The following is a 27,676-nucleotide window of genomic DNA, read 5'->3' on the forward strand; positions in this document are numbered from 1 at the left end:
AACGGTATGTGCCTTAACTTTCACTGTGTGCTCCACAAAGGGGTTTACTTATACTTACATGCCACGAGTGTTGGAATAAGCCTCCTGTGAGGCAGTTAATTATACCTCTTGCAGTCTTCTCTACGTGCAGGATAACGGAGGATGAAGGATTGTTTGGAGTGTAAATTTCAACACTAAGCCATGACATCTGTAAGTGGTGGGACTGACAAAAGCAAAGCAGGCTGAAAACATTCCCAAGGACCTTTTAAATATTCACCGTGCCAAGTAATCTTAAGCAGGTGAGGGAAAGAGTTCTCTTTACTTGTAGGAGACAATGGATATGACACTTTGACATTTAACAATTCCAAATGATGTGTGATCGCTGTTTTTCTTTACATCGTGAGTTTGTGCAGAGCACTTAAGAAGGGGGCGGTTTAGCATTCATACTTCTGACTCCTCTATGTGAGCGTCTTAAGGAACTGAAGAGCAATCTGCAATCACCCTTAGCACACACAATAATACTCTGAAAACACAGAGGGGCAGAGGTTTCTTTTATTTTGAGACAAAACTACCTGACTGATGAGAGGAAAGTAAAAGATCTTCCCCACATTCCCCTTCTCACTCACATTTTACAGGCTACACAGTGCTTGTTTCTCTGGCAATAGGGTTCAGCTTTACAGTATTACTCACTTCCTGTTTTGTTTTTCTTTCCTGCATCCTTGCTAGTTTTCCTTCCTGCCTTCAGTTTCAATCGGTTGATCACCCTTTGATATTTTGGTTTGCATATACTGCCTGGTTTAATTTGTTCCCTGCTGGACTCTGTTAAACTTCAATATTTTTTTCTTTGTTGTAGTAAAAGATCCTAGTGTGTTCAGTTTGGGATTTTTGGTTCAGCTTCATATACCAGACAGAATTCACGATGTATTTGAATACCACTAATTCACATTAGCTCATTCTGCACTGGGAGCAGCACGATATCTGAGGCCAAGATAGCACTCGCACATCCCATTAGGGAACTTCTTGGCTATTCCTTCCACACCACACATGCAGCCCTAATTTGAAGCCTCCAACTGGCTGTTGGCGAACCAAAACCTCACCGCGTCCTCCATCAATCACAGCAAGAATATACTGTAAGAGCATGGAAAACACGGATGGCCAAGACTTCATTGTATGTATGACCGGCCCACATGTTAGTAAAAAACACACTTCAACCAGGAAGTAACAGGACAAAAAGGGCTGTGTTAGTATTGGCTGGGAAGGAGCTGCTGTAAGTGCTGGCCCGCACAAGAGTTTATGAAGGAGGAGAAAGGGAGATGAAGAGGCTGCTTCATACAAAGAGCATCCTAAGAGGAGAAAAAAGTAAAAGGTTATTCATTGAAAACAACCTGCTATTCATGACAGCAGTGTCAGCATTGTAAAGGATGTTCAGTGGTCGACCTTAAAACCAATGAAACTTCACTTCAGAGAAGCTAAATTGGAAATCCAAAAACCCGTAGCAACATTTTCCAACTCATATGTAAAACAAAAGACAGTGATGTACTTTCAAAGATGTACTGTACATGATGTCATGAAGCCATATCTACATGGTCTTACAATGACTCTACTGTACAGATGCTCTCCAGTCTATATTACAAACTCCCTGAGGGAATTAACTTCCCATTTCCTCATAGTGGCAGTTTCAAAGATTCTGGGTTTTTTTCCTCCCCAAACCATGTTAAAATTCCTATTTGATGAAGAGATGCTACATAAGCCAAAAAAACCAACAGAGCAGCCACCCTGTCATTGCTTCTGTTTGTTTCCCTGCTGCTTAGAAACAGGCCCACAAGGTGAGCTCCTGCGCTCTGCTCCATTAATTTGTGCTCCTTTTTGTCAGGATGTAGTAACAAAAACACCGAGGGCATTTTCTGCTGTTGCGTTGCTCAAATGACATTCTGCTTCTAATAGGACGTGGTTCACTTTGTGAGAACTGCAGTTAAAGTAAGGAATGCAGTTAATTACAAAACACTTCAGATTAATTTCAGCTGTGCGGGGGAACATCCCGCTTTCACAATAATATGTCATGGCATGAACAAGTAAGATATTCTTAGGGTGTATAATTAACAAAAAACACTCTGACTACCATGCACAGCTTTATATAGACCATTAAAAGAAAACATGTTGCGCCCTACTTTACAAGAGCTAGAGGTTGGCCAGTAAAGCCACATGAAAGTAAATATCTGAGGATTTCTATACGTCAGCACTTTAAAAGTTCCATGGAAAAAAATGTACAGGGCTTTGAGGAAGCAAAGTAAAGCTAAACGAATGTCTGCTCAATATCTGCTTTTGAGAAAAAAAAAAGCTGCTTTGGCGTTAAGGTGACAGAGAGACACCAGGGAGTCTAACACAGAAAAACTGACAGTGGCGTTTTAAAGCTTTTCCAAGTGATATCTGAGACGGCCATGACGCTGTACATAAAAAGGTGCATTGTTGTCAGAGACTACAAACTCCAAACTCACTTGTTTTATCAGCACATGTTATTTTTCATCTTCAGCAGCACAATTGCACAATATGCAACCTCTTAATGGCAGCATTTGTCATGGTAGTGAAAATCATCAAAGACTACAAAATATTTATCATCAGCTTGGAATCTAGATGTGCTTTCATCACTACAAGACAGCACTTGTTCGAAATTCAAGAGCAAAATTTACATAACTGAGTCAGTGTACTGTGATATCAGCTGTGTTAATATATGACTTGTTATCAGTTGTTCACGCATAATGATTAGCTGTCATGTGTGGAAGTGAACAAACTTAATCTCAACCACACCTCTGCAAACAAACAACCTCACATAAACTTAACTGATAAATGTTAGCCTGATAAACCAGCCTAAATGGATTGGATGTCTAATTTAGTCTGGCACCGATCAATGGATACAACGGAACATTGTTGATGAGCACAACCCGTTGTCTTTCAAACCGCATCTGTGCCTATAGGCCAACGCTCTGACCAATCAGCGCAACTGACTGTGACGTAGTAAGCGCGACAGAAAGCTTTGGTGGGAGGGGACTCTTCCAAAACTGATGCCAAGCACAGATTCTATAATAGGACAGATACGCCACTCACGGTGCATTTCCGGTTTCCAACGAGGCGATTTTGGTTGCAGTTCCACCCTCTTTCCACGTGGGGCGCCCAATTTTGGAGACCAGAATGAATGGAGTCCTATGGAGCTATACGCCCTTTCGTGCCCTTATCTCAAGATATAATTTTTTCTCTAGTAATTCGAATGTTGTTTTTGAAAGAGGGTGTTTAGAAAATACCCATGGCTGAGTTTTAGATTTTTAGAGCCACTCATTTGCTTAAAAAAAGGATTTGAAGTGTATATGACGTCATACATAGCTGGTCGACCAGCTGTCATTAGCACAATGCTAGCGCGTTGTGGACAACAAGAAGCCAACCAGTAAGAAATCAAAGGGATATATGTACTCGTTCAGTAGATTTTTTACTTGAAACCTATGTTGAGCTCTCAGAAACTACATTCAAATCTGAGCGCTCTTGAGGAGACTTAGGTGACACTGACCATTTGTAGCATCTAGCTCCATTGGGCCCCATTCATTCTGGTCTCCACCGACGCTCCCAGTGGAATTCTGGTTGAACTGCAGCCAAAAAGCCGGTACAATGGGGCTTAATACAGAGTGGCAAGGCTGTTCGTTATAATGGCTGTGTGCCAAGGCTGAATCAAACGAGCACTGTTCCATTGCCGCCGCCATCTTTCTTGTTGTGCTTTCGCTTGTCTATGTTCGCTTCCACTGCCCAACGTCGCACTGCTCTGTCGTCACTCCCTCAAAACCCCGCACCAGAACCCTCTGGCCCGCCCGCGTTGATTCAAAACACATCTCTGCGTTGTGATTGGTTTAGTTGCCATCTGCCAGATTCAGGGCAGTATTTTCAAAATGACAAGTGGATCGAGGCCAGACCCAACCGCAGGCAAAACATTTTGCCGTCCAGCAGTTGGCGCTGGTTTTCCAGGCTAGATAAATGTGAGAGTTAGTTAGAAAAGTGAGGTTCAAAACAAAATAGAGAGCCAGAAGTATTTTGGCAGGGGATTATTGGAACTAGCAGGTCTCCTGGATGACAGTCAGTTTCATTAAATGCTGTGATGATGCAGTCTCCAAAATGTAATCATTTTCATGTCCGTGTACATGAAAAGAAATTGTCTGTCTGGAGCCCTGCCAGACTGTTTTCGTATCCCAGCAGTGAAGCTTTCCAGCTATTTGTTTTTCTGTTGTTGCGGTTTGCTCATCGACGATTTCTGGATTTAATCTCGCTTGCCTGCTTCGGTTGCCTCACTGACTGATCACCTGTTTTTAATTTCGTTTGGGAGAACTCAGCCCGAGATTCTGGACTTTTACACCAAGTTGTTTCCAATCGCTGCACAAGTCTGTTCGCCTATATGGCACCTTTTGACTAGGTTCTAAAAAAGTGCTTTAAACTCATTCACACACACCTATTTTCCAATTGTTATCATGCATGTGCATTCCACTGTATAGGCAGCATTTCTTTCTTTATAATCACAAACTGATGAACATAATGGGGGAAATGTGGGAGTTGAGGGTTTCGCCCAAAGACACTTTAATAAGAGGAGTTACTGAGGATCAAACCACCAGTCGGAAGTCTCACAAACTGCTGTGAGACTGTGTTTTAATATGTCCAAGTGGAAATATCACATTGTGCTGTTCCGTTATTGGAAAAACTGAAGGCCACGAAATCTTCAGCTCTTTCGTCAAACTTCTGTAGTGTTTGGTCTGGGAAGCATGCGATGGCCTTGGCCTTGTTGAGGACTCGCATTCTATAAATACCTCTGAGCTGAGCCTAAAACACCACAAGTATTTTGCTTACTCAACTGAGACGCAAGTTAACTGGTCATATTACTTACCACTCCAGGCAATCACATGTGTGATAGACACAGATACATGTTCATACACACAAAGCTGCTTTTTGTTTATTGGTCTTGTTTTAGTTTGACATTTGTGTAAACATCATAATAGTTTGTTCTCCTGCACAGAAGCCAAATATCTGCAGCGTTCCTCCAGCTAATATCTTCCAGCTTATCTTAGCAGGATGTAGGACTCATGAAATGACTAAAAAGACAACATTTTTGGCTTTAGGTATGAGAATCTTCACAAACGATATATCATATATCAAAATATTTCTCCACATTTACATTTTGCCAAATGATGCGAAGCTCCAGCATTTTATTCCGTTATGCTCTGCATGGATGCCACACAGTCTGCGGACTTTCTTTTTTTTTGCAGAGCTGAGTCATGTTGTTTATGATTACAGCAGAAGGAAGCATTTATTTTCTCATATTCTTGTCTCCACAAGTCCGATGATTACATGTGCTTGTAGACACTAAAGAACACTGATGCCTTCCCTTTTATTGAGTACATGTGCACAGACAGAAACACACCAGCTCAAAGAGGTAGATCTGAAGTTGTTTTCTCCTATATTTGCAACTGGAGCCAAAAAAAGTTCACATTCTTGATGGGGGTCTCTCCCTGTCTGAAGTCATAGTGCTTTGATGGTTTTATACTTCCAAATGTTCACTTTAATCACTCACAGCTAAACTGGAGAACAAAGCTTAACATAAACACTAGGAGAAGCAAAGCGTACAAAGCTGTTGTAAAATCAACTACAACCTGGAAATGGGAAAATATCAATCAGCCCATAGGCCTTCCTTTATGTCTTCAATGTGTTGGGTATCAACCACATTCCCAGTGCTGGATGACATATTCTTTCTCATAAAAAAACATTTGACAAGGAATGTGAGATCGCTAAAGCTTTCAACCTATAATCCAGTGTCTAACATTAAGTATTTTTAATAGTAATAGTAACTCAAAACCTTAAAAAACAATATTTCCACTGTTAGTATTTGGTTGTTTTTCATTTTGATTGCAGTGTTTATCTGGCATCATAGGTTATTCTTGGACAGTGGGAACCTTTTCATGGGTCATTTAACTATTGACTTAAGTTCCCTCTCTTTTTTTTTTTGTTTGCTTCTTCCCTGCAAGAGCTGAAGCTGACAGTAGCTCATAAAATTTTTTATAGGGTCTTTTTTTAGCTCCATCTACAGAGTAGAAGCTTTCTTAGCACGAGGGGTTCATCTGTGACGCAACTGTACTGCCATGGGTGAGTCTGCAAGACTGCAGTGATCGGTTGAACGTACGATGCAACAGTGGAACCTGCCGTTACAACAAACTTGTAAACATCGGTTAGATAGCGTCCCAATAAACATCAGCTCTAAACTTTAGTCTTTAAAAACCCTGACTAAAATGGGTTCAACAAGCATTTATACAACAGAGAGCTCACAATATGATTTTGACCAATCTATTACCCGCAAGCTGGCCGTTACATAATCCCAGCGTTAAACATTTGCAGTGTAAATATAACCAGATAACCAGGGATTCTCCTTCTGGCAGTCCGACAGTCTCCATAGAGAGTGTCTAACTGTTTGGTAGAAATGTGACTTATCCCATGATAAACACTTAAAAAAGTAAGGACACTCTGAAAACTGAACTGTATACAATTCTACACTCAGAGGAACGTAATGTGAACATGATTCTGAATGTGTTCTTCTGTAGCCATAGAGAGATTATTAGAATATCTGTCATAGTCACAACAGATCATATGACTACTTTATTCTTGAAAGAGACTGCTTGTAAGGATTACTTGAACACAATTCAGACTTCCTTCTCAGCGTTATGCGTCTTTTGCAGCATGTTTCAGCTCACTGTGTTTCTTCCAAGTCTTTTTTGTAATAGCATTGATTTCAGTCATAGCTTTAGATGATCCATCCAGCCTGAAAAAGCAGACAACGGTTAGCAGCGCTGACATATTGGTCAGTGTTGTGTCCATATGTAACTAAGCCACTAAATGTGCACCCATTTGTCATTTAAAGAAATTTATGTCAATAGCCGTGTTTTAATGGACAATATTCTACTATGAATTATCAGAATAGAAGCTTGATCACTGGTTCATTAGTTGGAACAGATGTATTAATTTTATCTGTCCACGTGAGGGAAACATTAGGTGACGAACGGCAGGTGGAGTGGTGTTCATCTTATCTGGGGCAACACACTGCTCAATTAACCCATTGACCATCATCATGTAACTTAGAGATTTTGCTTTCATCCCCCCAGCAGCTGCTTTGTGGCAAAGTAGGTGCACCACAGGTCCTGTTCTTATAGAGCTGTAAAGGTCGTCCTACACTGTCCCTGCCTTTACAGGTTTCAGTAGAATGTGCTGCTGAGGTTGCTGCTTAGACAGACCAGCAAAGATGCCAATATTGATCTAACGACATTTTGCAGGTTCATATTGGTTTAATTTTATTAAATTTATTGGAATAATTAAATAAGAGCTATTCATCAAGATATCTAGTTCAAGACATGCTTCAAGAAGACTAATTCATCTTGATGATTGTGTTGTGTTGAACATATAATTTGACATGGAAATGGTATGTCAAGGATTTTTAAGTCATGAGCAACTCCTTCCGTTTCACTTTTTGCCTCATTACTCAACTCAGCTAATCTTTAAAACAGGAGAGGAGCCAGCAGGAGATGATGTGAAGCTGAGCTCACTTCAACGTTTGGCAGATGAGAAACTCCGGCTGCTCTGGGAAAATCCTGAATGGAAAATGAAAATGAAGGTGTTTTAAGGACATTTGGCTCAGCGCGCTTGTTTGACGGGAGATCAACACACACGGATTCTCTGCATTATCGTGTTTATTCTTCAACTCCGGAAGCCATCCAGATGTTCGGAGCCCAAAAATACTAAGAGTGTGAGAGATTAATTGGTTTGACTTTAACCAATATGATTAATATTGTAAATATCAAAGGATAGCTAAAAACAGATAAAACTGATCTGCGATAAAAGAGCATTGTGTTTAGATAAATGAGACAGACGTTAAGTAAATATCAAGGGCAGCAGTAGGGCAGAGGCATGATCTCACCTGACCAAGAGATGACTGTGTGTGACCAAAAAGAAAGAGAAAAAAAAGCAACTGCCCTTTTCCCCAATCCTGTCACACCACTTTGATGAAGGAGGCAGGCCTGCATGTGGTTCCATGTGTCTAACTCACTGTTATTAGATGCAAGTCAGAAATTTGAACCAGATGTGGAGATACTGCGAGGTCAGAGTCAGCAAGGGGTCGGGTCAACATAGGATTGTGAAAGCTACTCTGTCCTGTCTTTTAGATAGGTGTAACACTACCTACAGGGAGAAGCCTCTCAGGGAGATGTGGATGTCCAAAGACAGAGACAAGCGGGCCTCAGAGCAGCAGAGGATAATGTTTGGAAATCCTGGCTTTATGTACTGCTATGATGAATTATTCTTTGGCAGACGAACATCAGGGGGAGGAAAAGAGGTAGGATGTGTACAAATTGGAGCAAGAGAAGGGTCTCTGTGCCAGCTGTAAACTGGAAATGTGAAGCATAAACTGGACTCAGGCAGCTGTATGTTCGCTTTTTAATGGGGAGAAAAAAACATCTGTAGTGGAATGTGTTTAATACAAGACAGGTAAAACGTGGCCGAGACCCATCTCAGGTCTGACCTTGCTGGCCTTTTGATGTAATAACTATATGACAGTCACCCAATATTCTCAATCTCTTGTAAAACTGCTGCATCACTCTAACACACACGGCAAATGTGACTCATCTAGCACACGTCATCCATGCCTCATAAGAACTTATTTACAACAAAGTCATTGTGTGAACCATTCGTTTAAATGTATACTAACCAGTTATTGCTAAGTGAGTATAATATTTCAAACATGAGGCCCATCTGGTTTCATCTCCCTTCTGTCCATATGCATTTGATCTTAAATTTACAGCCCTGACAAATACATATCTATTTTTTTAAATGCCTTTAACCTAGCCACCTCTCTCCTCATGTCTGTTCTTACCTCCTCTTCTTAAATCTATGTTAGAAGGGACTGAAGTCCCTGTTATATATTCACATAGACAACCATCAAAGATCCTGCAAACACAGTATCAGAAATATTTGCTTTGTGGTCTGTTCTTGGTTGTAGTGGTACTGTTGTTGGTGGTGTGATATATAAGTCAAAGTGGACAAAGATCTGCTTTGTGGTGGAGTGAAACTAAGTGTTATAATAATGTAGAGTGTCCAGTGTAGCTGTTGTCTGAGTTGTTCAGTTATGCTTCATTGCCATTTGTGTTTTTTTGGTGCTTCATGTTCTTTTTTGTTAAAATAAGTGTAATTGGACCTTCCCAGCTCTAGCCTGCTTTGAAAAAAGTCTAAGAGCAGACATAAGAGCAGACTAATACCTCCACGATGGTATAAAAGGGCCCTAAGACAAGAGAGAGGAATTGAGAAAGCCCAAATTGAGGATTCAGGACCAGGTGTTCTCCCCTTTGCTATAAAGTAATAGGATAAAATATGTGTGACCTTGCCATGCTCTGAGACCTGCAGGCTGCCTGCTTCTCTGAAAAATACCATAGGCACAAATACAGCAAACTTAAATGGCATTTTAACTTAATTTCCAAATGAAAGGCTGGGCAGCAGTGATAAAAAAAAAAAAATCAGTTTAACCATGTGAGCACTGTATCTGTGCTATTAATCTGTGTACAGCATTGAAGGACCAATTAGTAAGAAAAACTTCTACAAGCATGCACATACACGTTCTTGTGTTTTAACATCAGATTCAATGTCCCGTACCTGCTGCCCTCTCTGTGGTTTCTACTCCAAAGCAACGGTCTGAGGACGGGAGCAACTTGAGCACAATTTGTAGCTCACAGTTTGAAAGAATATTCTGTGACATGGAAACAGAACAACCGAGGAGCAATCTACATTTTGTATGAGTTAATAGGTAGCTTAGATCTGTGCAAGGAGTTGTATCAAAGCAAGATGTGTTTACTCTGAGATCGTTGGCATATTACATATTTTGCAATACATGCAAACAAACATTTTGTTAAAAAGAAAAGTGACAACAAGCGTCTATGTCCACTGAACTTTTCTATCTCCCCTATTTTAATAGTTAGATTTAGTATGTGTGCCATAACAATGGATGTATGAATAACTGAGCAATCATCCAAAAGTCCGTACAAGACCTCATCCCCTTGTTGCCCCGTCATCGGGGATAACAACAAACTATCCAAGACAGACTTGAATATTTTACTTTATAAGAGAATGCATTCAGACATAGGAAAAGTTCATGCAAACACAGTTTGCCATAGTGGGTATGATACTTGAAGGAGATAAACATGTTTATCCAAGTTTATTGAGCAAAAGCACATTTTCCTTGTGTAAAAAAAAGATCACTCTGCTTGAGCCTGCAGCAGTCAACACACAGTTCAAGTTACTAGTGAAGCTGAACAGATGCCTGGCAAACTTATCTTTTTCCATCCTTTCCCTAATTCCCCCACACAGACAGACTTTGGCCAGACTGATAATCATGAAACTTAAAAGAAGTCATGCTTGCAAGCACACACACACACACATACACAATTAATCTACTGTGTCAATAAGTGCTGCCAGTTGCTGAAAAACAGACATGTATGTCCTACTGCTGTTATCCAGCTGCTTGGACCTTAATCGTAAATCTTGGACCAAATCTTTGCTTAAGTGCAAGAGATGTGTGATCCTCCATAAGTGACGAATACATTGTGGTCACAATGTGGTCACTGTGATAAATGTTTCAGTTGAGTGCTATGAACTTCTGTTTTTAAACAGTCTGTTTGAGCTCATTTGAGTATTTGATCTTAACTAGACTTTTACAGAAAGCAAAGTCAATTCCATGAAGAGTCTTTTCGCAAGATCCGAACTGCCGTATTTTCAGTTGCAGTGCTTAGCTAGCCTCCCGCAGCCTCCTCTCCTGCAGCCATTTAATTGTTAATCTGGCCGAGCACAATATAGGTGCCACAGCATGCCCCCACATTCTTGTGTGTGTGTTATTCACTCAGATCCAGTCATGCAGAAGACCTTTGGCACAGGCAAGTGCCACAATGTCTGACTGTTGGGTTACAGCATTCTAGGTTGGGGGAGCCTGGAGAGCAAACTAACTGCAGTGCAGGTGTGTGAAATTCTAAACCCTAAATTTCAACTGGAGCAGTGCCTCCGCACCATCCTGTTTTTCCATTATCAAGAATCTTTTTTTACTGGGGATTTGTTTTTCTTGAATTTTTTATTTGGAAATTTCTATGCCATACTGATTGTCTATCTAACTGTGTCCCACCCAAAAGTAACAGAATTGACCAACAATCTGCTCAGACCACAAGCCCAAATTCATTTTTTAAAGTATCCAGATAGATTTTTAGAAAGTCAGGGAAGCCAAAACCAATATGTAATCCAAATTTTGCAAATTCGATTCACGGTGATTTGAAATTTGATTACGATTTGAAATCTTTATATGCATTTCCATCCGGCTGCTCTGTCCATGGGTTTCAGTGTCTTTTGCATCACTCCCAACATGACACATGAAGACAATGGCAAATCTAGAGAGCAAACAATGCTGAGCGGAATCAAGGTGCAAAATGCAGATAAGTTGGTGGCATCTGGACACACGAATCTCATCAGATCACTTGCAATTAATAGTGTCAACAGTCTTTTCAGAAAACCTCGTTTGAGAAACAATCCTCATCCTCAACTGGAAGCAATCGTCTTGATCTTTATGAGCAAAGTCATGCCTCAGAAACTCTCACTGGATGTTTTCAATGAGACACAGAGCAGCTAACTTTTTGTGTTTTCTGCTCCTGCACTACTCCTCATCCCCCTTCTAGGCTCCCATTCACTTTCCAAACAGGCTGACCACAAAACGGCTCTGGGGATACATCTAACATATAAACTTGACTTAGCGCCGAACAACATGCCTGCCTCTGAGTCAATGGCAATATTTCTGCGTTCTTTTAATCACTCAAAAATCAGAGCCCACTTTCTCTGCATCTGAGCCCCTAAATCCCCTCATAATGAGCAGCAGATGCAATAACATCATCTGCGATTCCCATCTAGCACACAAACACTCACTGCTCTGTCAATAAAAAATATCTTTTCATTTTCGAAACCTCCAACATTCCTCACTGGGACTTAAGCCGATGTGGAAGCTGGAAACTGGAAACAGACATTTCACCCCCACAGCGCAGCTTCTGCTTATGTTCGGCTAATTCTGTCAATCTCTCCTCATTTAGGCCTTTTCACATTCTGCACACACCAAACCTCTTCAACCAAGGCAGCAGATTTTATCTAATCGCATAGCATCTGAGGTGAGAAGGACTGTATATGAGCCACAGCCCGCCTGCTGTGTTGTTATCAACTCATAACAACTCATATGTTCACAGATGAGAGGGAATCAAGAAGGAGTTATACTTCTATTGTCAGTATGATTAAGAGCATGTCCTGACCTATTGGGAAACACAGGGATGTTTTAAAAAAAAAAAAAATGAAGACAGGCTGCTTGGGCTTTGTGTCACGATCCCAAGATCAGACAAATCATGAAAAAAGCTGCTCACGTTTTGGAATTCCTGCTTAATCTCCATATTTTTTTGCATCTTTGTTTCTCAACATCTAGAGTGGGCCTATGCTTCATTAACACTGACAGCTCCCATATGTTGTGAGAACAGGGGTTAAACTGAGCCCACTGTAGGGTCATTACACATCATCACCAACCCCTATAATTACTGGTAATTTAAGTCCAAAGCTCCAAACCTTTAAGGGATAAACTGGATCACTGAAGGCTGTCAAGAGAAGCGAGCTGAGACAAGCACCACTACCACCTATATATATATATATATGTAAAGTCTAAAGTATTGTGAGATTAATGCAAATATAAGTATCTCACAACACTGCATGGTTGTTCATAAATACTTAGTGGATTGGTCAAGTAGAGAAGACATATTTCTCCACAGAGGCTTATAATGGATAGAAAATTTGTCAAACTCAAGACAAAAAAGTCGAAGTTGATTTAGCAGACTCTGGAGTGGAGGTGCACTCTTATGTGTAGAAAGGCTTGAACAAATAGGAGCTTCATGGAAGTTTTCAGAGGAAAAAAAAAAACATTCCTGTATCATCACCTCAAAAGTCAAGAAAAGCAGTTTGCAAATGAATGTCGAAAAAAGCCCGATGCATTTAGGAAACAAGTTCTGGAGCCCAGGGAAGTTAAAACAGAACTTTTTTAGCCACTATTAGCGCTGGTAAGTTTGCCCGATTTCTGCCACAGGTGTTTAAAAATAAAAAAGATGGAAATAAACTGAACTTGCTTGAATTATTAAAGTAATGTGTAGTCTTCAGGTTTATTTCCTTAAAAAAAAAAACAGGTGCTCTTACAGTAACTTAGCTATTCTCAGGAACATAAATTCTACTTGGGGTGCCCAAACTGAACGTGGTACCCTTTATTGGATGGGCATAAAAAAAAAAAACTGAAAACATGATGTCTCTTGCCATGGCCGCCATTGCAGAGAAGCAAGAAGTTAAATCACAACATAGAACAAATAATAATGAGCTCTACTTTCATAATCAACTTCTTGGAATAGCAGCACTATTAGACCAATCAAATGAAGAACAAAGAGAGTGGAGATACCATCTCCTCTTGCCCCTGAGGGCAGTTCAGGTCAGGGCTTTTGATCCTCCTATAGCTGGGTGGGTGGAATGAGAGCCGTGGCCAAAGGCTGAGATCAGCCCACTGGCAGCTACAGAAGTCTCCCTTTAATACCTGCAAAAGGTGGCACGCCTCTCTTTTTATAGAAAAGCAAACAGACCACAACAGGAAAATAAAATATTTGCCGGGCTAGATGATGGGCGAGCTGGGGACATACGCAGCAGCGAGTGAGGAGAACAGTTGATGACTGTGCAGCAACTTCTAACAAGCCCAATGGCAGCACTATGGCAGAGACTGTCAAGCAGAGGGTGTGTGACGCTGGAATGTTAAATACTGCAGGAATGTTATTTATTTTCATAAACACTACCAAGCACCCCCCTTAACAACATATATATGTGGGTGCTTGTATACATATACATTCAGAATCAGATAGTGGGTCTGATGAGCTCAGATCAATTTGTGCACAGGGAACGGTCCAACTTTGCCTCTCATAACTGGCAGTGAAATCCAGATCAACGCTCTCAGCGATGATGCGCTCGCGTGTCCTCAGCTCATAAAGACATCAGCAAGCCCAGAGATAGAATAAAACACGTGGGGAGGCTGATCTGCTTCTACATTCAAGGGGGCTTTGTTGTGACAAAAAAGATGTGCCCTTCCTTTCACCAACTACTCTATGTTAGTGAAAACTCTTTCTTACAAAGATGAGTAATATTTTTACAGCTGGACATCCGTGTGTACGCCTGTGGCTTTGCTCATGTCTAGACAAGAGAGTGGACCTTTATGAATGAGCTCAGGTCTCAATCTTTCTCTGCTGATTCAGACAAAATGGAGAAACCATTTGCCCGCAGACAGTAACAAGACTGATGGACTTCCTTCCACTTCTGAGCAGTGGAAGCTGTGTGTCATCACCCAGGCATGTGAGCCTGGACTGCAGTCAGCAGCAGTGGAAGTTGTCTGAGTCTCAGATCCGTGTGAGGATATGGTGCCAGCTTCCCAACTGAGAGCAAACTAGGTTGAAATGTCAGTCAAAGGGTCTGAGATAATCCTTTACATGCTGTATTACCGTTTAACTCTCTAACTCTGAGTACGTCACGGACATTTTGTCTTGGTAATACTGTGTGCCTCCTTGGTGAATGTCTAGCTCTTTGAATCTGTCCAATGCTGGTGTAGAGACACTGATGCCCCTGTTAAAATGTATCTTCTGGTTCCACACAAAAGAAGCAAAGAAAAACCGATAACAATGCTACTGGACAACTCTTTCTAAATGAAATACCATATGTGAATATATATATGAGTATTGTTTGTGGTTTAGTGAAAACATACACATCCTGGGCAACAAAACTATTTGCCCCTGGGGGATAAACAATTCACAATAAGTCACAGTGTCTGAATAAGCTCCTACACTCTGTTCCCAGCTCTCCTATTCGAGCTCTCTTGGAGTGTTCCCACGCCTTGCACTCACCAAAAGCCCAACCAAAAGAATAATCTCAGGGGAAATACTGCTTTGAAAATGAACGAGAATGTAAAACAAGTAGCCTACTGTAAAGTCTACTGAGTATAGTTTGTACACTTGTACCACGTGTGTTTCTAATACAGTGGACGTGGGAACAAGCAGGAAAAAGGTCACCCTACAAACAGGCGTTTAAAACTAACTAACTAATTGAAAACTAAGAGCTGAAGCAAGTGCACAGCTACTGAGCTGTAATCCAGTTATTAAGATGAATTAGATAAATATAGATAAGAGAAAAAGAGCTCTGCATTTGATTTACCATGACAACCAGGCATTATTTAGGTTACAGGGAGGATTCTGAGCAACAGAAGTGTAATGTTACTGAGTCTATTCAACTCGTGTGCTTAAGACCACCTCTTGCATACTTGTATTCTACTGGTCTCTTCTCTCCGCTTTGGCTCACTGACTTTTCAGAATGAAATCAGGGACTTAAATGTACTCATTAAAACACTCAATCAATCTGACAGCTAGAACAGTAGCAGAGACTATTTTGCTGTCATGACATCTTAAATAAATGAAGTACATTATGACAACTATGTCTAAAAAAATGTAATTTGGACTGCGGGACTTTTACTTGTATTAAAATATTTGAGTTGTGGCTAATTGTACTTTAGCAGAAGATCAGCCCACCAATAATACCCACAGAATCCTGTATCACTTACCTGTAGCCTATTTCTTAAATCATACATTTACCCTTATGAGTATAATTGGAAGAGAGGATGCTCTTCTTTATAATACGCTCTGTTTTTTTTTGTTGTTTTTTTGCTCAAATGTAATATTTTCTTGCCTCTAAATGGCTTCACTTGTTCACAATTCATATAAGTTCTGATGACAAACGATACTTTTTCCTCATCAGATCCTGACAGCATATTCTATCCATGTTCCTTTGTAAAGTATACTGCAACACATATAATGAGTATTTTTTCTTATTTTGTTGTTGTTTGAATATGTTCAAAATACCGAAGCTCTGACTTTCCTTATGTCCCATATATGTGGTTGAACTGTGCATTTGGGAAGCAGTGGCACAGGCACAACATCGCATGATCAACCCCCACATTACATAGTAACTGTAACCTGCTCTATCCTCTCATGCATCACGCGGCGGGGCAGCAGCAACAGCTGATGAGGAATGCAGCAGGTAGTAGGCTAATGTTTGGCGAAACAACCCTCTCCCAGCTGAGTGGACAACAATAGAGCTCATTTAGAGCCTGTTCCCTCGGATTCGCTCGCAGAACTCCTACCTTCTGATAAGCCATCTGGAGATAGTTGTACGGGATCCTCCTTTGGAAGTCTTGCACCACATCCTCGCTGACTTTGTGCACGGACTGGCTGCCAAGTTTCTCCTCGATGCATTTGTTCATACACGCAGCCCTATGAAGGACCACGTCGAAGAAGCGCAGGTCCGAGAAGGTTCCATCAAACGGATGCTGGTCCTGACACCTCAGCCGGCACCGGACTTTGGTGCGCCTGACTTCTGCGTAGCTGCTGAGCGCTCCCTCCATGTAGCGCACCACATTCTCATAGTCGCTGTTGTAAAAAGCCTGCACGGCATTGTCATATAACAGGTCATAAGGCTTCAGGAAAGCAGCTGAGGAGAGCAGGACTACTGACAAGATCACAGCCGGAGACAAGTTTCCATCCATCCTGTGCTTCGGGTCAAACTGAGAGGAGCGACGGACGGAGAGTAATCAGCTGAGCCTCGTTTTGCAGTCCATTTAACTGCACAGATATTCAAGACGACACCGAAGTGGGGCAGAAGTACAGTTGGTCGACCGGAGACACACGTTTTGTTATGACCCCCCTGGCTCAACTGACTCCTCCCCTCCTGGAGATGAATAAGCCAGGCCGTGCAGTCACACGGGTGCTCCAGAGAATCCAAACAAGAGATGTTTCCCCCCTATATTCTTCGTGTCACTATATTCAAAGTTGCGTTTGAAACCTCTTAAGTTTGAAAAAAAAGTTTTTAAAAAGCCTGTTCTCAGATCCGAGGAAAATGGATTCTTTTTAAGGCTGGAGTGAGTCTTCAAAATTACCCTAAATGGCTACTTGCTGTATTACACTAAACCCACCGTCCCATGTGGTAGGTTTAGTGAAAATAAAGCTTACAAAACACGACGTTAATCATGACTCACTTGTTTTTCAAGCAGCTTGCGTAATGATAACTCTGTGCGTAACAACTCGAAATATATGAGGGTTGTGGTAGTGATGATGAAAATTCTTCTGTCGGTTAACCCTCTAAATGATTTATAATAAATCGTAGGTGCACACTTTCTGCGCTGACTTCTTGAAACTTCTGTTGTCAGCAAAAGACAACTGCACCTGAGTGTTTGTGAGAAACAAGTTTCCTTATAATGGGGGCTGACTCCCTCTTGAGGTGATTTCAGTCACAGCAGTTGCATCTTAACATTCTTTTCAAACATGACCAGGCACGTTCATTATTCAGCACAAACGTCCTCACGTGAATCTAAATAAATGCACAAACAACACCCTGACTCCTTTAGCAGCTGTAAAGGCAAAAACTACGTAAAACTGCAGACGGCACAGTATGCTGTCCATGTAACAACTTTAGTGTAAATTTTCATAATTTGTACTTTGCCTGTTTTTGTTCTAAGTGCAGATGAACCCCAATTGTGCACTGCTGGACACAATAACATGCCAGAGGCCCAAACTGTCAGGGACCCCTGGTCCAGTGCCTACATTTGAAGAGATGGCTAACAATGATAGTTGGCAGGAACACCAGACTAACTCCAGAAAGGAGCAAGGATATTCATTATACTTACAAAGAGCTCTATGAAATTGATTCAAAATGATTCTGAGTGAATACAGCGGTAAAGAGTACATTAAAAAGGTGTAAAACTAACACCAGTGAATGTAAGCCAAGTGTAAGCTCATCAAATAACAACTCCAAAGAGAAATCTAACAGACAGAAGACACAGTGTAACATGCTAAATCATCACAAAGATTCAAATTAACCGCAACGAGATAGATAAAGGAGGAAAGAAAATGGAGAAGAGCCAGGCAAACCAAACACAAAAGCATTACAAATTGACCAAAAGAGGATCCAACTGACATCGCAGATGCAGAACAACCGCAGAGAGACACCCAGGGACTACAAAGAGACCAACAGCTACACAACTACGAGACAGAGATGTAAGCTGATACAATACAAGTACATAATGAATCCAAACTGAGGCTCATTCACTGCAAATAGAGATAAATGATAATAATGATAATATTGATTAAAAAAAACACTTAAGCTACACTAATGGACCACAACTGCTGTAGATATGAAATAGCTAAAAACAAATTAATATACTCAGAATGGCCTTAAAGACCAATAAACCAAGAACAGACAATAGATCCTCCCACGTGTTTTTCCAGCCCACACATTTCTATTTGTGACATCAGGGGACATGATACGGAAAACCAACTCTTCTTACTGTACTTGAGAGCATATTTTTGGGTGACCAAAGTCACTACCAACTCAAAAACAGAAATAAAACACAACCCTGGCAGTTTGTTTTGGTTTGGTTGAGCCCTTTAGATATGCACAGTAAAGATGCATCACTGTACAAGATTATACAGACAATTTTTTGTCTTATGTCTGCCTAGTTTCAGCTTCAGTTGGTGCTGCATTCGTGGTAAGCATAGAAGTGGGAATATAAAAACTATTTTGCTCTTGTTTTTTGCTTTGCAAATAACTGTGTAACTGATGGAGAGATTTTATGTTAACTTAGCTGACAAAATAAGCTTCCAGTGTTCAATTCAATGATTTATATCCATATAAGAAAATCCAACCTCTAATGGTCATTCTTTCATTTTCTACTTGCCAGAAGTAAGAAATTCCAATTTTCTATTTCTCAATGCAAGCGCATCAGCACAGTACCAGAAACAGTCTGAGGAGTCCGAAACAAATACCAGTGAAACATTAACCACATAAGAAACAGTACTTAATATCAGCCCCTGAAACTTAAACAAAAAACAATTGAATTTGAAGTCCAGAGTTTATGGAGCCGATACATGATGGAGGGATTATGACGTTATCATGCGTTATGTAACCTTACACCTTATAATAAAATTTACTGTAATAAAAACGAGTCAGCTGAAGAACAATCTACTGTAAAAATGATGATTGATGATGTTGGTGAAAGTTATGCAATGATAAATATGATATAAAGCATTGTATCAATGTTCATCAGTTTGGTTTGTGGTCTGAGCTCTCAGGCTACTTACTGTACACTCTCATACCACAATAACGTGCTAAAAGGGTTTTCAAGCACTACAGATCTCAAAAGAGGCAGACCCTGAAGAAGAGAGGGACAGAGTGGGGTCGAGGGAATCACCCAATGCCCCTAAAATGATCAGTTTGAATAAAAGTGTAAATGTTTGCAAGAAAAAGCAACTTCTGCTCTTTTTCTGTGTTATTTTGACCAAAGCACATCACAGGCGTTTCATTGTGCCCTCAGGCAATTGTGTCAGCTTGTGAAAGAAGAGCATGGTATATCTCTTTTAAGTATTTTTGCATGAAATGGACTCAACTTACCTTATTGCAATAGTTGTGGAAACATGCAGGTCACTCATTCACAGGCTGTTTAAGCTTGTGGTTGCTGCGCTCTGTATTGCATTTGGGAAAACGGACAGGTTTTAAGTGCTGTTTATTTTTTTTCTGACTTTCGAGAACAGGTCGACTTTTTTTCCTACTGAAGTTCATTTGTATTGTCTGATGGGAGTCAGACTGGAATGCTAAAGACAAATAAATCTCAGTGTGTGGTATTTCAAATGCAGGGCTGCTTTTTAGTGAAGAAACTACACCATTTTCACAAAGAGTTCTCACTACAATAAAACACATACAATAGGAAATATCAACTTGTTTAAGCTTTGCCTTATAACTGCGAAAACATCTTAACACACAGCTGACTATTTGATCCCCATTGTACTTTTTCTGGTAGTTAAGGAAGGGTTGGTCCCAATCTGGGGAGCCGAGTGTCTGTTCTGTGAAAGACAGTTTACATCCGCTGAAGACACAACACAGCTCCTGCTGTTTGTTGTTTCAACGGAGGAATGAGGTCTTTTCTCTTCCAACAGATTGATTTTTGCCAACTTTAAAGATCTTTCTGACTGTGGGAAGACCCCATACATGAAATGAGTTAGTTAAATTAAAGAGTCCCATCTCTAAACCTCCCAGTGATGTCATCAGACATGGCATTCAGTAATATATCTGTACATTCATCCGAAATCCACCACTCCACCACTTTGGTTTAGGTTTGTATGAGATTCAGTCAACTGTTTTTTTCTGTCATTTTTTTAATTCTTTATTTTCAAACATTATCTGAAAATTGTTTTAGGGGTTATGAAAAGTTCCCTCTTGTCAGCTGCAGTGATTTTTTTTAGATTTGTTTAGATTTAAACTTTTTCAAACCACCCCAAGTGTCATTATTCAAGTTAAAGTCTTCTTTTTATGAGGATTTTGTTTCTGTCATATGATTATGTGAGGATATATCGACCAAACTATATGTCAATTCGTGTACAGCATTCTGTTAATGTATCACTTGTTCAAATGTTTCTTTTCACCACTGATTTCACAAAACAATTTGACCTAAAGTGATTCAGCTTAACATAGTGTTCAGCTTAACTAAAGAAAGTATAAACCAGATGAAGAAGCCAAAATCAATTTATTTTTCTTTTCAAAACATATATACTTTTACTTTGAAACCAACATATAATGCATAAACAATACAAAAAACAACCAGACAAGTTACAAGACTTAAAATATTCAACTTTAGACACATAATTAACAAACATTAAAAACAAAAAAAATCGTATTACACCAGAGTGAAAAAAAAGGTGTTTAAAGCCAAGTACAGTGTCACAACTTAGAAAAGTGTTCTTCAGTATTTATGAAGGGGAGCCTTCATGATTTCACAAGTATACAAAGTGACGAAGTCCATAATGTGTGACTCAACTTGTAGACTTACAGAAAAATATTTTTTATTGATACTTGAAAGCCATTTTAATACTGAATTCTTCACGTTCTTACAGCTGAAAGCAGTAGAAACTGCTGCTATAGCCAAACCAGCACAAAATACTGTCCTTGATATAATTACTGGATGAGTATAGGCAGGGTTTTCACAACTCCACGGTGTGACATTTCCTTCTCCTGGATGTGCCACTAGACGTAATTGGACTTGGATTTTGTGGTAGAGAGGAGTTCGTTGGAGCCTATAGACTCAGATCTGGACCTGCAGCATCTCTGACAGCTCAGGAGAATACCACCGATCACAGTGAAGAGTCCACCACCCCAGCTCACAAACACTGCATTTCCAAACTCTCGGCTGCCAAGACACAGACATTAAGATCCATGAGATTTACAAGAGCGGTGTGTGTGTGTTCTGTGAGTCTGCATCACCCTTGATGGCTTTACCTTTGTAGACGATGGGATTCTTTGAAGGTCTGAACAATCATTTTGACATACCAGGAGGTGATGATAATTGCCAACAAACCTAAACAGAGAAAAGCTTTTTACATTGTTTTCAATGTCAAGCAATGCGTTGATAGTTTTCTTGAATAATAATAATAACCTGAAAAGTCCTCGTATGCCAAACCAGAAGCTGGAACCATGAAATATTTAGAAACTTTCCTCCAAAAAACATTTAAATGTTTATCAAGATCATTTTCATTCCTTTAGAAGTTATCACGTATTTGAAACATTTTTACATCGTATGATGACTGCTTTGAGTTTTTTAAGTAAGAGCGTATCATTTCTAACATTTTCAGAAACAGAAAGAAGAGATAGAAACACAGTGTGCCACTGACACTGATATCAGCAACCTTTACTAATTGCAGTAGACCTTTTGATAACAGTGAAGGCATATAAATGTTTATTTTGACCATCTAGAAGATCCTTGCCTCTGCCTTCTAATAGCTTGCTTCATTTTTCCATTTTTATGCGTTTAAACTCTTTTCAGTCCTTTTCGAAATGGTAGATTTTCTGCTCTCGCCAAAGGCTTTGAAAGGAATTTAGGCCAAATGCTATGCTTACAAATTTAAAAGAATCCATCTTTTTCCAGTTTCAACTACACTTTTGTGCAGTTTAAGTTGTGCTTTGGACCGATGTACTTCTAAAAGAATTGATACACTGTGCCACAGCACATCAGCCCCACAGCATGATAGAGCCCCTAACATGTTTTACTGTACTTCGCTATCCAACAAGGACAATATATTATCTATGTCCTCCTTCGCCTTTGCCCAGGAAACCCTTCTTGCAGTATTTGACACAAGCTGAAACCTCTACACTAGATTGCTCAAATCTGCCTGAACTCACTAAACGTCTTGAATGGTAATGCAATGTCTTACTCCAGAACACATAATCACTACGATGGTAGTTATTATAGCACAAAACATGGCAGTTTCACATTGGTAAAAACATAGCAAACTGACGGCAGTTTGAAGACTCAACATGACTATGTTTTTGTATTTTGTGAAACTGTCACAAAAATAATGTTTACCATTCTTAAGATGGCCAAAAACATGTCCATGGAGATAGGAGGTGGCATTGATCCACAATCACCGTTTGAGCATGTCTGATGGTAACAGACAGCTTGGTTGTCCTCACTATACGTGAAATGTAGGGCTGGGGAACGATTCAAATTTTTAATCTAATTAATCACATGATTTCCCTGATTAATCACGATTAATCGCATTTGTACGCAAAATCCAAAAATGAATTCAAAAGTAGTGTATAGCTTTCAGCATTCAGTTTTATTTTAAATGTACTGCCATATGAATGAAAGTGCCATAACATTTGCTGTGCAAACACACTTTTAACATCAGCATTTTTATGTAGTTTTTATGTAGAAGCCTCGCTCCACTGTCTGTTTCCTTGAATGACTTGCTGCTATCAATTGTGTGTTTTGCCTTTAAGTGATATTTTAGACTGGAACTACTACAGTGATAAGACAATTAAACTTGGCAGTGTTTCCAGATGACTTTGGTTCTGTCGACTCCGCCGTCTGGAAGAACTTTAAAATGAAAATGGCCGAGTAAAAGTTCCGTACCCTTCTCCATGTTTGGTGGATCCGCCGATTACTTTCTTTTCCGGTTCCGCAGCAGACAGCAGCAGACTTTTACCAAATAAAAGCCTGTGAGCAACAGACTTTTACAATAATAATAATTAAAAAAAAAAACGTGTTAATGCGCGATAAAATATTTATCGGTGTTAAATAACTAACGAGTTAATGCGACAATAACGAGTTAACTTGCCCAGCCCTAGTGAAATGAAATTTGAAAACAGCCAGTTTGGTTTGATGCAGTAAACCCTAATTCGTGGGTTAATGTGACTTGAGTCATGTAAACACTGAAAAGTAAGCACAGGTGCGCTTTTAGTGATTTTATTTTGGTTTGACAACTTAATTTGAATTTATGATCTAAATCTAAATCCAAATTTCTTAAAATATTTTGAACCCACCTGAAACCATGAACAAGATCCCTCCAATCAAAGCTATAGTGGACTTGCTCTTGGGCATGCTGTCCATAAAGTGGGTGCACTTCATTCCCACAGTGGAGACCATCAGTGCCACAGCAGAGAGGAAGAGGCTGATCAGCATCACTGCCCTGGTTGCCTGGACTTCAGCTAAAGAAGCACAAGTGCAAATGTTGATACATACGGAGGATTTTATCCTGTGATTATGTTTGCCCTTGACTATCCTTCTACAAGAGAAAATGAGTTTTCTGAAGCCTTTCAAGAAAATATTCAATTTAAAATCATGATTTTAGAAATACACAAGTGGTGGTACCAAAATTCAACAAAATCCTTTTTTCTTTTTTTTAGCTTTATCAGACTGATGTAAAAAAAAAAAAAAAAAAGAAAGAAAAAAAAGGTCAATCCAAAGTGGTTCCCGTAAAAAAAGCACTTCTGGCTAATTATAGCAGCTTACTTTCATCGGAAGATATCTCAGCATGCAGTGTCTGGGAGATACTTTGAGGTGTTAAAGCTTACTTGACAGCTTCAGCACTGACTGGTGAATTTCACAGGTTGTTCTCTCAGTGCCGCTGCAGGTCATCCATAAGCCCTCATAGACGCGGTGTTTTCCCTGAGCCTCCTTGCTCCACTCAACCATGAAAGTAGCGGCTACTGTGGCAGCGACTCCAGCCAGAGAGATGAGGAAACCGAGGAGCTGCAGTGCAGAGCTGGCCATCGTTTCCAGATGACAGGACAACGGATGAGTTTAATGACAGAGTCCGTTTACAAACGACGTAAACTCAAGAAAAAAATAGTAAGGGCTGTTTTAGTCCGTCTGCGCTGATTAAGTGTAATCTTCCTCCTGAAGGACAATCAGACTGTTGAGATCTGCTACCGCAGCTATTTAAAGTCCATGGCGCATGACGCATGAGGTCCAAACTCCACCAGCAGCGGTTGATGGAAACAGATGTTATCAGGAAGTCTTCTCAGCCAAATTAATAGAAAATGGTCGTACAGACAGTTCTAAATAGTGAGCACATTTAGGTTTTTGTATTTTCAGTTGTATGTACTGAAAATGTATTCTTGTCAGCCCAAACAGATTTAATGAGCAGCAGTTTATCCACGTCCGGCCAAATGACGATCAGAATTAAGGTTTAAATTACGCTATTAGTATCAAAAGAAAAGTTGAAAACTAAATACATTTTTGTTCCAATCTTTGCCTTTGCATGTGATCATTTTTCACGTGTGCATTTCTTGTACATTAAGATTTCAGACCCACATCTGCCTGAATGAAGCTGGTGGATGCTGGTGCGTCGTTCAGGTTTATGGGTTTTGTAGGCTAATTATATGAAAATGAACTTCAAACATACTCCTATAATCTCTGTGGCAAAGAACTGGGTGCATTTAGAATTTTAATCTGTTTTAGATGGCATACACCTCACTTATAGCGTGTTGTATGTAACCTGCAGCAATAATTTCCCTAAAAATAGACCAAAACATGCAGAAGCGTGCATGATGATGATGTTACTCTATAAGTTCCTTGTGTTAATGTTCAGTTGATTCGTAAAGAATGTTGGATACAAAAACATTTATGATACCTACAGTTTTAACAATTTATCAGCGTCACATCCCATAATGTTTCTGTGTGTTTTGCACCAGTTAAAACAACACAGAAGTGTAAAAGGGAAACTAGAGGTGGCCCTTCACTCAAATAACTGTTCGGGTGGCATACTCAATTGTCATTCCGCTCCTTGGTAATTTACAGCGGCAAGCCTGTGTTTATACATGCAAACTCTTCATTTCACTCGGACAATTACCAGATCATTTGACCGTATTTGGTCAAGGGGATGCCAGTTTGTAAACACTTGTATTTGTCCCTGAGATTGAATCAGCCTCCACCCTTTCCTGAAATAATCCTCCAGCAAAACATTTTACTGCACCTCGCGTCACAGTTCCCGTTAGAACTGACCTAGAACAAGCCCCTAGTTCATTTAAACTTTTCAATTATTGTCACTTCCATGGTTTAATAAGGTTACCTATGGCCAAAATTGATTGATAGCAATATGAGGAAGGCTGCTTCTTGTTTAAAGAAAATGTAAAAATCTGTGTTTTAATCATTTAAAACTTAGGAAATGTAATGCAGATATCAGAGGCAAACTTCCTTTTATGCTTTGTGCAACTAGAATGTGAACGGGAATTTGAAAATACAATGTCTCATCTGTTACGTAAGAAATCTGTCCTCCCACATTAACAAGATATCCCTTATTAATAAGGACACTGTGGCTTACAATCCAAGAGCATTCAGTAGTGTGTTGGTAAAGTGATTTGTAATTGTGTATTTATAAACCATGTGTGATGCTCAGCATGAGTGGGATGTGCTGGTGTGTGCTGTCTGTGCAGCAGGTGTTCATGAAAATAAAAAGATTTTGGGAAATGTGTTACTCTTTCATAGCTAAGGTGCTGTTAATGGATCAAATATATTATGGACGTTAATAACAACCATGCTTAAAATGTATCTGTAATTGTGCTACCTTGAGACTACAAGTTAACTATCTCATTATCTCAAGACAATAAAGCTCATTTTGACACAGTAGTATGTTTGATACCACTTCCTATGGGCTAAAAGGGCTGTATGTAAACTGTGCCTGTCCATGCTGACACTGGTAAAGGAACATTGTCACCTCAACAGATTGCCAGTCAGTCACATCCAGTAAGCATCAACTTGAATTTTAATGTGGAGTTCCTAAATGTTTAAGACCTCCTACCATATCATTTTCAGCAAGGTATCATGTAGCTTCAACATCGTGCCACAAAAAAAAGATGTTTTAAATTGCTTCACCCCTGGTCCATTTGTTGGTCTCCAAAGCCATAGTGCACTTGTACGTCAAATGTGCACTATTTATTACTTTTTATTTATGAGGATGTAATCAAAATTCAATTTCAAATAAGGTGTTGAACATATACAAGACCTGTCAAACTCAAAGACATTAGCTACAGAAGTTGTCAAGTGGGCCCACCATGGATTGGACAAACCACAGATGCTCAGTCCAAATGAAAGTTTCAAGAAAAAGTTTTGGAATGACATCTGAAGTCAATGTTATTTTCCTCAAAATATTTCTGAACATTTTTGGAAAAAGTCTGTGATATGGTGCATTATCCTGCTCGAAAAATAGGGAACTTCAGTCAGTTAATACTATTGTTACAAAAGGATGTGCTTGATCTGCAACAACATTTCTGTGGGCATGTAAAGGTACCATCCACACTATGACCCAAGGTTTTCAAAGTCACTCTCTTCCATTGGTCCACGGTCCAGTTGTAATGCTACAAAAGCACATTTTAGGCACTTTCTGCAGTGAACAGGCCTTTACCTGGTAAGGTGTCTTTCTATGACAGTCAGTATCCAGATTTTCCACAGTATGTGCTCCAGCAGCTCTCTGAGGATCAGACAACACAACCAACCATGGCCCCCATTCATCATTGAGCTTTGGTCACCCGTGACCCTGTTGTTGGTTCATCAGTTGCTCGTTCTTGAAGTGTCTTTGACAGATATTAATCGCTGCATACCAGGCATACCCCACCATTTCTGACGTTTTACTCTGTTTCCAATTAATCAACTTCAAGAACTGACTGTTTATTAGCAACCCATTATATCCCACCTCCCAACAGATGCAATTGTAAGAAGATAGTCGATGTTTATTTGTTAGCAGTTTTAATGTTGTGGCTAATAATACATTGTAAATATAATCAAAAGCAAATCATCTACACTGCTGAATTATATATTTTTTTGTTTCCATAGCAACCTGCTGTTACTAAAAAGATCAGTAGAGTTTATGGTGATTGTTGTCATTTATTTGATCGATAACCAGTTTTTCAATATGCTACCACGGGGGTTAGCAAAACACAATAAGATACACTAAGTATCCTGATCCTCAAACTAGAGACCCTGTGTTATGAAAAGGGGAAGTGGAGATAAAGAGCGCGTGAATGTACAAATTGCTCAGAAACTTTAACATTTGTGATACACATTTTCTTGGAATGAAACTAAACAGGGGCAGGTTCAGTTTGTGTGACATTTCCGATTATTGCCTGAATGGCCAACGTGACTGTGATAATAAACTGTCATCAGCAGCTACACCCACTCCCTGGTGTC

The 27,676-nt window shown here is 39.9% G+C and overlaps 2 protein-coding genes across 2 annotated transcripts in view; both read right to left on the bottom strand.

The window, feature by feature from the left end:
- The window catches only part of p3h2 (prolyl 3-hydroxylase 2), a 57,081-nt gene extending 39,934 nt beyond the window's left edge, over positions 1-17,147 (bottom strand). Inside the window, exon 1 of the mRNA XM_075485415.1 lies at positions 16,310-17,147. Coding sequence (XP_075341530.1) covers positions 16,310-16,711 — 402 coding nt within the window. The 5' untranslated portion in view covers positions 16,712-17,147. The remainder of the gene's footprint in view (positions 1-16,309) is intronic.
- Positions 17,148-20,723: 3,576 nt separating this feature from the next.
- Positions 20,724-24,415, bottom strand: LOC142400499 (claudin-1). Its single transcript, XM_075485424.1, has 4 exons — positions 24,064-24,415; positions 23,533-23,697; positions 21,490-21,568; positions 20,724-21,400 (listed from the first exon to the last, which is right to left on the bottom strand). The coding sequence occupies exons 1-4, from the start codon at positions 24,260-24,262 to the stop codon at positions 21,238-21,240; spliced, it is 606 nt and encodes a 201-aa protein (XP_075341539.1). The 5' UTR covers positions 24,263-24,415; the 3' UTR covers positions 20,724-21,237.
- Positions 24,416-27,676: the final 3,261 nt, after the last annotated feature.

Source organism: Odontesthes bonariensis, chromosome 15 (genome assembly GCF_027942865.1).
Source record: "Odontesthes bonariensis isolate fOdoBon6 chromosome 15, fOdoBon6.hap1, whole genome shotgun sequence".
Taxonomy (NCBI): domain Eukaryota; kingdom Metazoa; phylum Chordata; class Actinopteri; order Atheriniformes; family Atherinopsidae; genus Odontesthes; species Odontesthes bonariensis.

Coding starts and splice junctions, on each gene's coding strand:
- LOC142400499 (XM_075485424.1), bottom strand. CDS start 24,262: ATGGCCAGCTCTGCACTGCAGCTCCTCGGTTTCCTCATCTCTCTGGCT. Junction 21,569..23,532: donor GATCTTGTTCATGGTTTCAG/GTGGGTTCAAAA, acceptor TTCTCTGTTTAG/GTTTGTTGGCAATTATCATC. Junction 21,401..21,489: donor GAATCCCATCGTCTACAAAG/GTAAAGCCATCA, acceptor GTGTCTTGGCAG/CCGAGAGTTTGGAAATGCAG.